General features: G+C 40.3%; 1 protein-coding gene across 25 annotated transcripts in view; it reads left to right on the plus strand.

Moving 5' to 3' along the window:
- NEB (nebulin) overlaps window positions 1-13081 on the plus strand; it is a 207739-nt gene that overhangs the window by 142936 nt on the left and 51722 nt on the right. For all 25 annotated transcript variants that reach the window (XM_013051923.2, XM_004743838.3, XM_004743843.3 and 22 more), the window contains 9 exons: window positions 167-271; window positions 1115-1219; window positions 2070-2177; window positions 3282-3389; window positions 4275-4382; window positions 5493-5597; window positions 5695-5799; window positions 6409-6507; window positions 6855-6965. In XM_013051923.2, coding sequence (XP_012907377.2) covers window positions 167-271; window positions 1115-1219; window positions 2070-2177; window positions 3282-3389; window positions 4275-4382; window positions 5493-5597; window positions 5695-5799; window positions 6409-6507; window positions 6855-6965 — 954 coding nt within the window. The remainder of the gene's footprint in view (window positions 1-166; window positions 272-1114; window positions 1220-2069; window positions 2178-3281; window positions 3390-4274; window positions 4383-5492; window positions 5598-5694; window positions 5800-6408; window positions 6508-6854; window positions 6966-13081) is intronic.

The raw sequence follows: 13081 nt of genomic DNA on the forward strand, positions 1-13081 counted from the left end.
TGTGGGCCACTGTTTCCCTGGCATCCTCAGCCTCATCACATGATGCCTCTTGATGTTCATTCCATAAAGTCATCCTGGATCCAGAGGGTATCCATATTTTTGGTGTTTAAGTTACTGTCACTTTTTTTTTTTCCCCTGATTCCATCTATCTGCTACAATCCTTTAGATTGTGTACAAGGATGACCTTAACTGGCTAAAAGGCATTGGTTGCTATGTCTGGGACACTCCTGAAATTCTTCACGCCAAACATGCTTATGATCTACGGAACGATGTGAGTTTGCCTGGTTTTTTAGTTTTTTTTTTTTCTTTTCTAATATATTTCCTTTTTTCTACATAGTCTAGTCAAAGGGAGAGTTACGGACATTGTCACAGACCAGCTATGTCTTAAGTGGTGTTGAGGGTGGCAGAGCTGGAGAAAGATGCCAAGGAGCAGAGAACACCCATTTCTCAGTAATGCGTGTAGCTTTCCTATTAAGCAAAGCAGTTAAGCTGTCCTATTGTCCTCTCATGAAGAAAGGACCCCTGGCTCTTCTGTCTACATTTGGATTATTTCAGATATATCAAACCCATAACTCTCATATTAGGAAAATTCCATTTGTGAGGTGTTTGTGATGCTTATATACAGGATCTGTTTATAAAGAGAGAATTTGGGGTGCCTGGGTGGCTCAGTCGTTCAACATCTGCCTTTAGCTCAGATCATGATTCCAGGGTCCTGGGATCGAGCCCCGAATCAGGCTCCCTGCTCTGCAGGAAGCCTGCGTCTCCCTCTGTGTCCATTCCCCTGCTTCTGTTCCCTCTCGCTATGTCTCTGTCAAATAAATAAAATCTTTTTTTAAAAAAGGGAGGCTTTGCTGAGCAAATTAATGCTGTACAAGATTTCAGTAAAAAAAAAAAAAAAGCTTAAATGTTCCTCACCTGCTAGAATGCTCTGGAAGCTCCATATGACTGTAAGCATTAATTATGCAGATTATCATAAAATTCAAATGCCTCCTGGTTGATTAAGTGCTAATGAAAGTAAATGTCTTGAGTTAAAAGGAACACGACTCTCTGTGAAAGCGGCAGTTTCTCATACAGTGAACCATCTAACACAGGCTTAATTTATTCCTCTCCGCAGATCAAGTACAAATCTCATGCGCAGAAAACGAGGAATGACTACAAGCTGGTCACTGATACTCCAGTCTACGTGCAGGCTGTCAAAAGTGGGAAACAACTAAGTGATGTGAGTGCCTCCAGGGAAGTCATGCGGACAGTAATAAAGATGGGGCCACAGTGGCCCAAAAAAAAAAAAGTGGCCTTTTGTAACTGGGAGACCAGAGTTGCGCCTTAGAGAGTCTGTTCTTGTTTGCTAAAAGCCTGGCACGTTCAATCAGTCCCCAGGGTGGCGGTGTCAGCAGCCTCACTGTATGGAATCCTCGGTGTCTGAGAGCTTTTTGCTTTAAAGTTGCATTTTGTATCCTTGTGTCAAGAGCAACAGTTCTGTCCGGCTGCGGAAGCCTGCTGAGCAACTAGAGCGGACCTGTGGTAGAGTGAGGGGACAGGCTCCAAGTGAGGGAGCGGGCGGGGTCCGGCCTCTACTGCGCATCGTCCGGGCGGCGTGGGCAGAGCCGGCCCAGCTGTGCCTCCACGTGCTTCTGTGTGGGCCGCGGGCGCCATTCTGCTGTCGCGTCTGACGCCGTGCGGGCAGGACCGGCCCAAAGCAGCCCGCAAAGCTGCCTTTTTTCTCTTTTTTTTTTTAAACTAACCCCGCAAGTTAATTAGTAAACAGGGATTGCTACCAGTGAGTTAGAATGTTCAAGCCTACTTATTTTGAAACTTACAGTGGTAAAATGCCTGCTCTTCCTCCCCTGCCTCAGCGGTGTCTTCCCCATCACTCTCAGTGTGGGGGTCCACACGCTGGTTGTGGTCCCACTGGTAAGACCAATAATAGATCAGATTTCTCTGGCCAGAGGGAAGAAGGCTACTTATTATGATTTTATTTTATTTAAGAGAGACTGGGTTTCCATTTATTTTGCTTCTTCCCAGCAGTGCTGCTGGGAAAACCAACTGACTCCTCTTCTCTCTGCACACAGGCTGTTTACCACCATGACTATGTGCACAGTGTCAGGGGCAAAGTGGCTCCAACAACGAAAACTGTGGATCTGGAGCGGGCCCTTCATGCCTACAAGCTCCAGAGTGAGGTGAGCAGTGCGAACCTAACGCGGTGCCCAGCAGAACTCCAAGAGGCAGCCTACAAGGGCCAGGCCGCTGGCTTCCATGGAAACCGCTTTGGCCTGGGCATTATCTCAGCCGGAACTTGTCCATTGTAAATGCTCTTCCATTCCCATGAGTTTAAAAAAGTCAAAGAAAGAAGCATAGTCTGTCTTCCCTCTTGGCTGGCAGGATCTTTATACCAAGCAAGAAATGGGCTTTTTAAGAGTAGTGTTTACAAGACACAGTGAAGAAAGGCAACCCCCTATCTCTGGCTCAAAAAAACTCAAAACCAAGATGATAAAGGCAAGGCATATAAACACAAAAGACTACTAACAATGAGAGAGAGGGCTAGAAGTTACTGTTGGAATTCAGAAGAGAAGGAAACTGGATTCCACTCACATATTTCATATTCCTAGTCTGTGTCATCTGGTCATGCTACTTTGGTCTCAACCTTCAATGTTAGTCTCCTACATTGAATGTTAAAAGTAATTTGGTTTTAATTTATTTTTAATATTTCAAATACTATTCCTACTCCTGGAGCTCTCCCAAAAAAAACAGACTATTTAAGGTCATAGTCAGAAACTTCTTTCCCCCTTCTGCCAGGAATAAGAGTATCCTGACCTTTTCCCAGCCTGACATCAGGACACTGTGTTTATGGGGAGGATGGCATTCCAAAGATGTGCCTTATAACCATGATTCTCTCAGGGATTGGTAATGACGTGGATATCTCCAAAGGGTGAGGGGGGGTTAATGGCAGAGGCAACCCTGACTACCTGTTTTCTCTACTTTTCCCATTTTCTTCCTAGATACCATGCAGCTAACTGGGAATATATACATTCAAAACATAGAAGAATTATTTCCTATGAGCCCCTTCACTCATTGCTCTCTCTCTCAAAAACAGGTTAAGAGAAAAATTGATTCGTTGCCTGACCCTTAGAAAACTTACTTAATTTCTTCCTGAAATCAGTATAGTGAACATAAGGACAGGATGTATCTAACTGAAAATCTAACGTGAGCTGCATGTGACTTGTTTAACTTAGATAAGTTATTTGATGTAGATGTGATTAACCCACTTTTCCTCTTTCTGGCAGGGTCTGTACCGAGATGCTGGCCGGCGCTCTCTGCCTACTGGATATAGGCTTCCAGGTGACACCCCTCACTTCAGACATGCCAAAGACACCCGATACATGAGCAGTTATGTGAGTGGTCTCCTCATTAAGATGGGGTTTGAAGGGGGGGGCACTAATATTCATTATTAGCCGCTCTAATGCCCTGGTCACACCTTGAAGGTTCAATATGATGTAATGGTGGGACTAGAGAATGGGAGACAGTGTGTTTCCTAGCGGTGCTGTGAAATTGAAATTTGGCAATGCCTGGGTAGCCCAGTGGATTCGTATGGGACTTTTATGGGATTGTATCTGCATAAGTCATTTACCTTGGCTTAGGGTTCATGGCTGTCATCCTGCCTCTATTTCTGTTGATATTAGCACTGATGCATCCTGAACCATTCCAAGCCATATACCAGAAACAGAGCTTCATACACATCCTGCTAATATGTGGCCATAATACTATCTTCAAGATCTAACATCACTGTGTATTCCTTTGGAAAAGAAAGGACTTCTTGCCTAGCTGCTGGCCAGGCAGTGTCCAAAAGCCAGGGGCCCAAAATTATGGTTTCCAAAGCAGAGAGTTGCAGATTTAATTATCTCACATGTCATTTTTTAAAAATCAGTCTATAACGCCATTCATCAGTCTCAAAAGTAGTCTCTCGTTTCTTTGCACTTCCTAATTTCCTAACTGTACTGGGACTAAAATTAGAGTTTTTTTCTCATATTTTTCATACCTGGCTACAAACAGATTTATCTAGGCAACACTGAATTTTATTCCTTTCTGGACGTGGCTTTATTAGTCAACAAAATAATTTTCAGGGTTCAGATTACTATTAAAATTTGTCAGTGACTTTTCCTTATACTTAATCCTAGAGAGTAATTTTCAAATGAAAGCAACAGCTTTTTCTATTTGAGAAATGTTGAGCTACTCTCTATTTACCCATCAGTGGACTTATTCTGACTTTGCTTTTCCAGTTCAAATACAAAGAAGTTTATGAACACATCAAGGCAAACGGATATACCCTTGGGCCCAAAGACGTTCCATTTGTCCATGTCCGGAGGGTCAACGATGTTACCAGTGAGGTACTGTGAATGTTGATTCTGTGGGGGAAATAATTGAGTTTCAAAGACCATGGCTTTGAAATAAGACAATCAGATAAATACAATATGTGGAATTTAAGTAATTCACTCATTGTGGCACCTGGGTGGTTTAGTGGGTTAAGAAACTCGCTCATATGTGGAGCTTAAAAAACAGAGGATCATAGGGGAAGAGAGGAAAAAATAAAACAAGACGAAATCATAGAGGGAGGGGCACTTGGGTGGTTCAGTTGTTCGGTGTCTGCCTTTGGCTTGGGTCGTGATTCCGGGGTCCTGGGATGGCACCCTGCATTGGGCTGCTTGCTCAGCAGGTGGCCTGCTTGTGTTCCCTCTCTTGCTTTGTCTCTCTCTGTCAAATAAATAAATAAAATCTTTTTGAAAAATCATAGAGACAAACCACAAGAGACTCTTAAACATAGGAAGCAAACAGGGTTGCTGGAGAGGAGGGGGGTTGGCAGATGGGATAACTGGGTGATGGACATTAAGGAGGCACATGATGCAACAAACACTGAGTGTTATATAAGATTGATGAATCACTAAACTCTAGCTCTGAAACTAGTAACACATCATATGTTAATTAATTGAACTTAAGTTTAAAAAATAAAAAGTAAAGACTACGGCTTTGTTTGAAGTGCATTAAGGGTTTACTGTCTCTTATAAATTTATGCATTAGCAAGGAATAAAAGAGTCCTTTTAGCTACCATTTTGATACTTGAATCCATTGGCAACATTTTTCTGTATTTGGCAGTGCCATCGTAGAGATCTCATTCATAAATTATAATGTGTATTAATTTATCTTTTGACATTTGTATTAAAAAATCTTTAATAAATTTACATTTTAGTCTGACTCATGACCCTCATTTTCCATATAAATGATTGGTTTGTATATCTGATCCTATCCAATTTTGTGCTCAAAATTCTTCATCTAAATCAAATAACTACCATTTTCTCTTTTTTCCTAATCTCAGCCCCTTTCTTTATCCTTAATTGCCCTTCTCATGGCTCTTTATGTAGAATATTTGATTGTTGATTAGTCAACAGATGCCTTCATCTTCCTAACACTAAATACCTGGAATGGTTTTTCTTCTAATGTAGAGATTGTATCGCCAATTGTACCACAAACTGAAAGACAAGATCCACACAACTCCCGACACTCCTGAAATCCGCCAAGTCAAGAAGACACAAGAGGCTGTCAGTGAGGTGGGTATTTTCATAGGAGAGAGGACGACAGGCTGTGGAACCCATGGACTGTCAACAATTTGGTCTCTGATGTGTGTGTTTCTGGGTATTTTTCTAGTTGATCTACAAATCAGACTTATTCAAGATGCGAGGCCACATGATCTCAATGCCATACACACCCCAAGTGATCCATTGCCGCTACGTGGGAGACATCACCAGTGATGTAAGCATCTCATAAGGGACAAGAGGCTGTCCACATGTAAGCCAGCCAGTGGCCTTTGAATATCCTTCTGCACTGAGTACTTCTAAACTGAATATACAACTTGGAGGTGAAATTGTGTGGAAGCAGAATCCCACATTTCTCCAGCTATGGAAATGGTAGTAAGAGGACCACTTGGGAATTACAAGAATTGCTCACCACCATCCTGCATTCAACACTGAATTCTTACCAGCTTCTCACTCTACATGGCCTGTGTCCTGGGTCCTGTTCCGTGTCTTTGATCTGCTCATCCCCTCTCCCACCCCTTTAATAACTTCCTCCTGCCATTTTTTTTCTCCTTAAATATTTCCTTCTCCTACAAGCCCATTCCATTTATTCTATGCTTTTCTCCCATCAATTTAATAATAACAAATATCAGTGTTCTCCTCAGCTCAGATTAGATATTAAATTTTAAAACCTGTGATTCATTTAGGTGCACACAAACAAAGAATACAGTGTGAGTGTGTTCAACCAGAAAGAAAACTTTCAGTAGAAAAGTGTCACTACTCTGTCTTATTTGTTCCTGGTTTATAGTTACTCATGGCCAGCTGTATTTCTGTTTCTGCCACGCAGATTAAATATAAAGAGGACTTGCAGATCCTCAGGGGACTGGGCTGCCTCCTGTATGACACTCCCGACATGGTCCGCTCACGGCACCTGCGCAAACTCTGGGTGAGTGCACACCTTCACGGCACATAGCTATCCCCACACAGCTTCCATATATCCTGTCACCAGCTGCAAGGTGCTGGACAGAAAATCTTTGCCTGCAGCTACTTTTAAGAGGAAGTTTACCATTAACCGATTTGAACCATTCGTGACTCACCTAAACTGATATGTGCCTCTGTGAAAGCTGATGAACTCAGTGAAATGACAGTCATCTTTGTTGAGATGGGAAGACATCCAGGGACATGAAAGCCCTGCTCAAGTTGCACGTGCCAACCGCATGAAAAGTAGTGTGTGACTGTGGCATGCAATTCCTTAAATGATCGATTAACTTGTATTTCTGTTGTGTTTTCAAGTCTAACTACCTGTACACCGATAAGGCAAGGAAGATGCGAGACAAGTACAAAGTGGTGCTTGACACTCCGGAATACAGAAAAGTGCAGGAACTGAAGACACATCTGAGCGAGGTAAGAATGCTGAACCTGTCACTACAAGTGACTTGTTCCTCTGGTGGCTATTTTTCAGGCCACCACACTCAGCAAAAAATCTCCCCTCTGCCTTTAATTACAGAGTGCCTCCCATATGTAAGGAAGTAAAGAAAATTTGACCTCATTTTGCCTCATTTTACTTATTTTGTCCCCTTTTGATAAGATGAGGATATCAGTATTTGACTGCCTGTGATGAGAACTGCTGAGAGTTGACACGATTTTATAAATTGGAAAGGCCTTCTGTCTTACGCTATTGTTGCAGTCTCCAAACTGAATTTATTTCAAAACTCTCTAATCCCTGCTATCAGAAACCCTAATCATGGCAACGCCATGGAAAAGTCTTCTAATGGCTCCCTGCTCTGTGACCTACTCAACAGATTCTAGACTACTTTGTTTCATTTTCAGTTGGCCCCGAGGCTTCTGATTTATTGCAGCTAATTGTGAATAGATCTTGTGCTCTCACCTACACTCTTGGTTCCTTTTGAGAGGTGGACCCCACATTGTGTAGATGTGTATCCCATAGTGCCTTGGCTATGATCGATGTCCGTGTTTGCTAGTGACTCCATGTGCTTTGTAAAGGTAAGGGCATTCCACAAATGTAAATGGTCTTTCTTATTTTAGGTGAGTTGGCCCTTCTCATCAGACTTCACCAAGTTGACTCACACATTGGCTGTCAGGCCACTTCATTGATTTCCCATTTTCAGTGTTTCTAATGGCTGCTAATTAGGAATCACTTATGCCCTTATACTTAGAGACGCCCTGGCAAACCAAGTGTCCTCACTGCGGGGTGCACAGCTTGCTAAACTCCTAGTAAGCTAGAGGCAGAGGATGATGAATTCTTTAGCTTTTAAAATGATACATTGAGCTCCTTTGCTTTGCTGGAAGCTTAGCTATATTGCTTCAGCACTTAGCCAGGAATGCTTATGTTCTTCTCTCTCAGCAAAGTTGTGCTTCTCCACACAGGTTGTGTATCAGAATCTCCTGGGAAATATTTCTTACCTATCCTGACTAGACTCCCAACTCCCCAGCCTCACACCAGACCTCTGATTCTCTCTGTCTGAGCATCTGCATGCTTTTAGCTGCTCCAGAATGATTCTAACATGCAGCCAGGGTTGGAAACCACTGCTTTAAGTATCCAGGGGTCCTCCAAGTGCCACATAATAAAACATGATATGGCAACTTAACGTGCTTATTGGTATCTCCAAAATACTTTTGTTGGGTGTTTGGATTCAGAATTATCTAAAACTTTTAATTTCTCCTTTTCCCAGTTCCTATTGTGATTCTGTATGTCTTATGCATGTACACTGAGGAAAAAAAATAGCTATTCAGTAATTCATTTTTCCCCACACTTGCCTCATTGGAAGAATAACATGAGCTTCATAAAATATTGATCCACTTCTTTTTTTTTTTTTTTTAAGATTTTGAGAAAGATTGGGATTCATCCTTTGAATGTTTGGTAGAACTCACCAGTGAGGTCTTTTTTTTTTTTTTTTTTTTTTTTTTTAAAGATTTTATTTATTTATTTGACAGAGAGATATTACAAGCAGATGGAGAGGCAGGCAGAGAGAGAGAGAGAGAGAGGGAAGCAGGCTCCCTGCTGAGCAGAGAGCCCGATATGGGACTCGATCCCAGGACCCTGAGATCACGACCTGAGCCGAAGGCAGCAGCTTAACCCACTGAGCCACCCAGGCGCCCCACCAGTGAGGTCTTCTGATCTTGGACTTTTATTTGTTGGGAGATATTTTTTTTTTGAAGATTTTATTTATTTATTTATTTGACAGACAGAGATCACAAGTAGGCAAAGAGGCAGGCAGAGAGAGAGAGGAGAAAGCAGGCTCCCCAAGGAGCGGAGAGCCTGATGTGGGGCTCGATCCCAGGTCCCTAGGATCATGACCTGAGCCGAAGGCAGAGGCTTTAACCCACTGAGCCACCCAAGCGCCCCTGTTGGGAGATTTTTAATTATTGATTCAATCTCCTTAGTAGTAATCAGTCTGTTCAGATTTTCTCTTTCATCATGATTCAGCATTGGCATGTTGTATAGTTCCAGGAATTTATCCATTTCTTCTTGATTGTCCAATTTATTTAGCACATAATTGTTTATAGTAGTCTCTTTGATACTTTATATTTCTATGGTATCAGTTATAATATCTCTTTTTTTTTTTCTGATTTTGAGTTCTCTCTCTTTCTTGGTGAGTCTAGCTAAAGGTTTGTTAATTTTGTTTATCTTTTCAAAGAACCAGCTCTTTCATTGACCTTTTCCATTACATTTTTTGTTTGTATTCTATTTTTTTCTTCCCTTATTTTACTTCCTTCTTTCTACTAACTTTGGGCTTCATTTGTCTTTTCTTTTTCAAGTTACTTGAAATGTAAAGTTAGGTTGTTTATTTGAGACTTTTTTTGTTTCTTGAGGTAAGCATTGTTATGAACTTTCCCCTTAGAACTGTATCCCATAATTTTTGGAATGTTACATTTTCATTTGTCTCAAGAGTTTTAAAATTTCTCTTGATTTCTTCTTTGACCCATTGTTGTTCAGTATCATGCTACTTAATCTCTACCTAGTTGTGAATTTCCCAACTTTCTTCATGTATTAACTTCTAGTTTTGTCCCATTGTGGTTTGAAAAGATGCATGATATGATTTTAATCCTTTTAAATTTATTGAGGCTTGTTTTGTGGTGTAACATGTAATCTATCTATTTAAGAAATTATTCTATGCACTTGAAAAGAATATGTATTCTATTGCTTTTAGATAGAATGTTCTGTGAATATCTGGTCTACTCTATCATTTAAGGGCAATGTTTCCATATTGATTTTCTGTCTGGATAATCTATGCATTGATGGAAGTGGGGTATTAAAGTCCCCAACTATTATTGTATTGCTATTTCTCTGTTTAGGTCTGCTGATAATTGCTTTATATATCTGGGCATTCCTCTGTTGGGTGCATACTTACAAATATTTTATCTTTTTGTTAGATTGGCCCCTTTATCATTATGTAATAATACCCATTTTTGTTTCTGATTAGTCTTTAAAGTCTGTTTAGTCTCATATAAATATAGCTACTTCACCTTTATTTTGGTTTCCATTTGCATGGAACATCTTTTTCTATCCCTTCATTTTCAGTCTCTTTGTGTCCTTACATATAACAGGAGTCTCTTATAAGCAGTATATAGATAGGTCTTATTTTTTATTTTATGTTCTTTTAAGATTTAGTCATCTATTTTAGAGAGAGAAAGAGAGCACAGGCCTGAGTGGGAGGGGCAAAGGGAGAGGGAGAATCTCAAGCAGACTCCATGCTAAGGATGAAGCCTGACAGGGCTTGATGTCACAACCCCAAGATCATGACCTGAGCTGAAACCAAGAGTCAGACACTTAGCCAACTGTGCCACCTAGGTGTCTCAGTAGAGACACCTAGGCTAAGTTGGCTAAGTGTCTGACTTTTTGGTTTTTTAATCCATTTGGCCACTCTGTGTCTTAGGATGGGAGAATTTAGTCCATTTACATATAGATTAATTATTTTTTTAAAAAGATTTTATTTATTTATTTGTCAGAGAGAGTGCGAGAGCAAGCACAGGCAGACAGAGTGGAAGGCAGAGTCAGAGGGAGAAGCAGGCTCCTTGCTCCGCAAGGAGCCCGATGTGGGACTTGATCCCAGGATGCTGGGATCATGACCTGAGCCGAAGGCAGCTGCTTAACCAACTGAGCCACCCAGGCGTCCCTAGATTAATTATTTTTTAATCCATTTTTTTAATCCATGGTTTTTTAATCCATTTGGAGACTCTGTGTCTTAGGATGGGAGAATTTAGTCCATTTACATATAGATTAATTATTTAATTAAGAATTAGTCCATTTACGTATAGATTAATTATTTTTATGTATATGTTTACTGCTGTTTTATTAATTTTCTCTGGCTGTTTTTGTAGTCCCTCTCTCTTCCTTTCTTCTTTTGCTCTCTTTGTGATTTGATGATTCCTTTTAGTGATATGTTTATATTTCTTTCTTTTCTTTTGTATATTTCTGTCAGTTTTTGCTTTATGATTACCATGAAGCAACTTGTAACAACTGGTATTTATAACAGTCTGTTTTAACTTGATAACAGCTGAAGTTTGATCCTATTGTAAAGCTCAACATTAATCCCTCTGCCATGTTTTATGTTTTTAATGTCGCATTTTACATGTTTTTATCTTATGTATTTCTTACCTAAATGTAATCATAGTTATTTTTACAATGTCTTTTAACCTTTATACCAGTGATTAATTCACTACCTTTACCATATATATATATATACTATACCTTTCCAGTGAGATTTATTATCACTAATTAGAACCCTTTCTTTTCAGCTTAAAAAAATCTTTTTAACCTCTCTTTTAAGGCTTCTTTAATGATGATGAACTCCTTTAGCTTTTGCTTGTCTAAGAAATTCTCTCTCCTTCACTTCTGAAAGAGAAGTTTGCCAAGTATAGTAGTCTTGGTCAGAAGGTTTTTTTCTTTTAGCACTTGGAATATATTTTGCCACTCCCTCTGGTGTGCAGTTTCTGCTGAAAAATCTGCTGATAATCGTATGGGTAGGTGGTTAATGTATATAACAAGTTTTTCTCTTGCTGCTTTTAATAATTTCTTCTTCTCTTTAACTTCTGACATTTTAATTATCATGTGTCTTGTTTTGGGTTTCTCTGGGTTCCTCTAATTTGGAATTCTTTGGGCTTCCTAGATCTGGATGTCTGTTTTCTTCCCCAGGTTAGGGAAATTAATATTTCAGCCATTATTTTTTCAAATAAGATTTCTGTTCCTTTCTCTCTTTTCCTTTTGGAAGCCCTGTGATTCAAATGTTAGTCTATCTGATGCTGTCCCACAAGTCCCTAAGGCTATCTTCACTTCTTTTTTATTCTTTTCTCTTTTTGCTGCTCTGGTTAGGTGAGCTCCACTGCCTTGTCTTCAGGTTGACTGATCCTTTCTTCTGCTTTATCTAGTCTGCTGTCAACCCCCTCAAATGAATTTTTCAGTTGTTATTGTATTCTTCAGCTCTGTAACTTCTATTTGATACTTTCTTTTATTTTCCATCTTTTTGTTGGCATTCTCACTGTGTTCATTCTTCTTTGCAGTTTGATGAGCATCTTTATGAGTGTTAAGTTAAACTCTTTATCAAGTAAATGAGCTCCATTTTATTAAGGTTTTTTTCTTAGTTTTATCTCATTCTTTCATTTGGAACATATTCCTCTTCCTTCATTTTTCTTGACTGTCTGTGTTAATTTATATACAATAAGTGAAACAACCACCTTTCCCAGTCTTGAATGAAGGCCTCATTTAGGATGTGAAACTTGTTGTTCAACCCCATCTCAACTCTTAGTTTTCTCTTGAAACTTTATGCTTGTTTAAGTATCCTATTATATTTTTAATAGTTCCGGGTAGTTGAGGATGTGCCAAGACCTTGCAGTGTCCCAAAGGGGAGGATCTCAGCACCTAGATTTAGGTGGACTGGAAGCCAAACCCTCAGGCATCAGCTTTTAAATGTATGCAAATACATACAATCCTAAGGGAATACAAGCATAAACCCTATGAAACCAGCAAGCTGGAGCAAGGTAAAAGCAGAGCATATACCTTTGTGGATAGGATCTACAACTTCGTTCCTTGTTAGCAGTTCCATAGGCCACTAAATATGTGTCATACCTAAAGCCTATGCCTCAGGCCAAAATTCCAGGACAAGCAAAGAGGTGTCCTTCACAGAAAGACCTTGGGGTGGTAACCTACCAAGAACTGTCTTTCTAATTGCCATAGTCCTGTGGAACCCAGAAATATGAGCCTTCCAGGCTATCTGTGCCAGGTACTCAAGGGGTATCCCCAGGTTGGCAGCTACAAAAATCAGGCACCAGGTGTGAAAAAGCTTCCCTCCAGGAGATATTGGCACTCAAAGGCATAGTAGAGGGTAAGGATGAAGATAATAAATGACCTCTAAGTTCTCTGAAAAGTATTTTAGTCAGCCCAAGATGCATTTTTAATAAAAAGCCTGCCCCTCAAGCTGCAGTTATGATGAGCTAACACGTCTTCTTTACAGAAAGACTGAGCTCGTGGGTCTGTTGTCTCTTGCTATGCCCTGGGGATA

This window comes from Mustela putorius, unplaced genomic scaffold (assembly GCF_011764305.1).
Source record: "Mustela putorius furo isolate JIRA1106 unplaced genomic scaffold, ASM1176430v1.1 tig00003869_pilon_pilon_pilon, whole genome shotgun sequence".
NCBI classification, from domain to species: domain Eukaryota; kingdom Metazoa; phylum Chordata; class Mammalia; order Carnivora; family Mustelidae; genus Mustela; species Mustela putorius.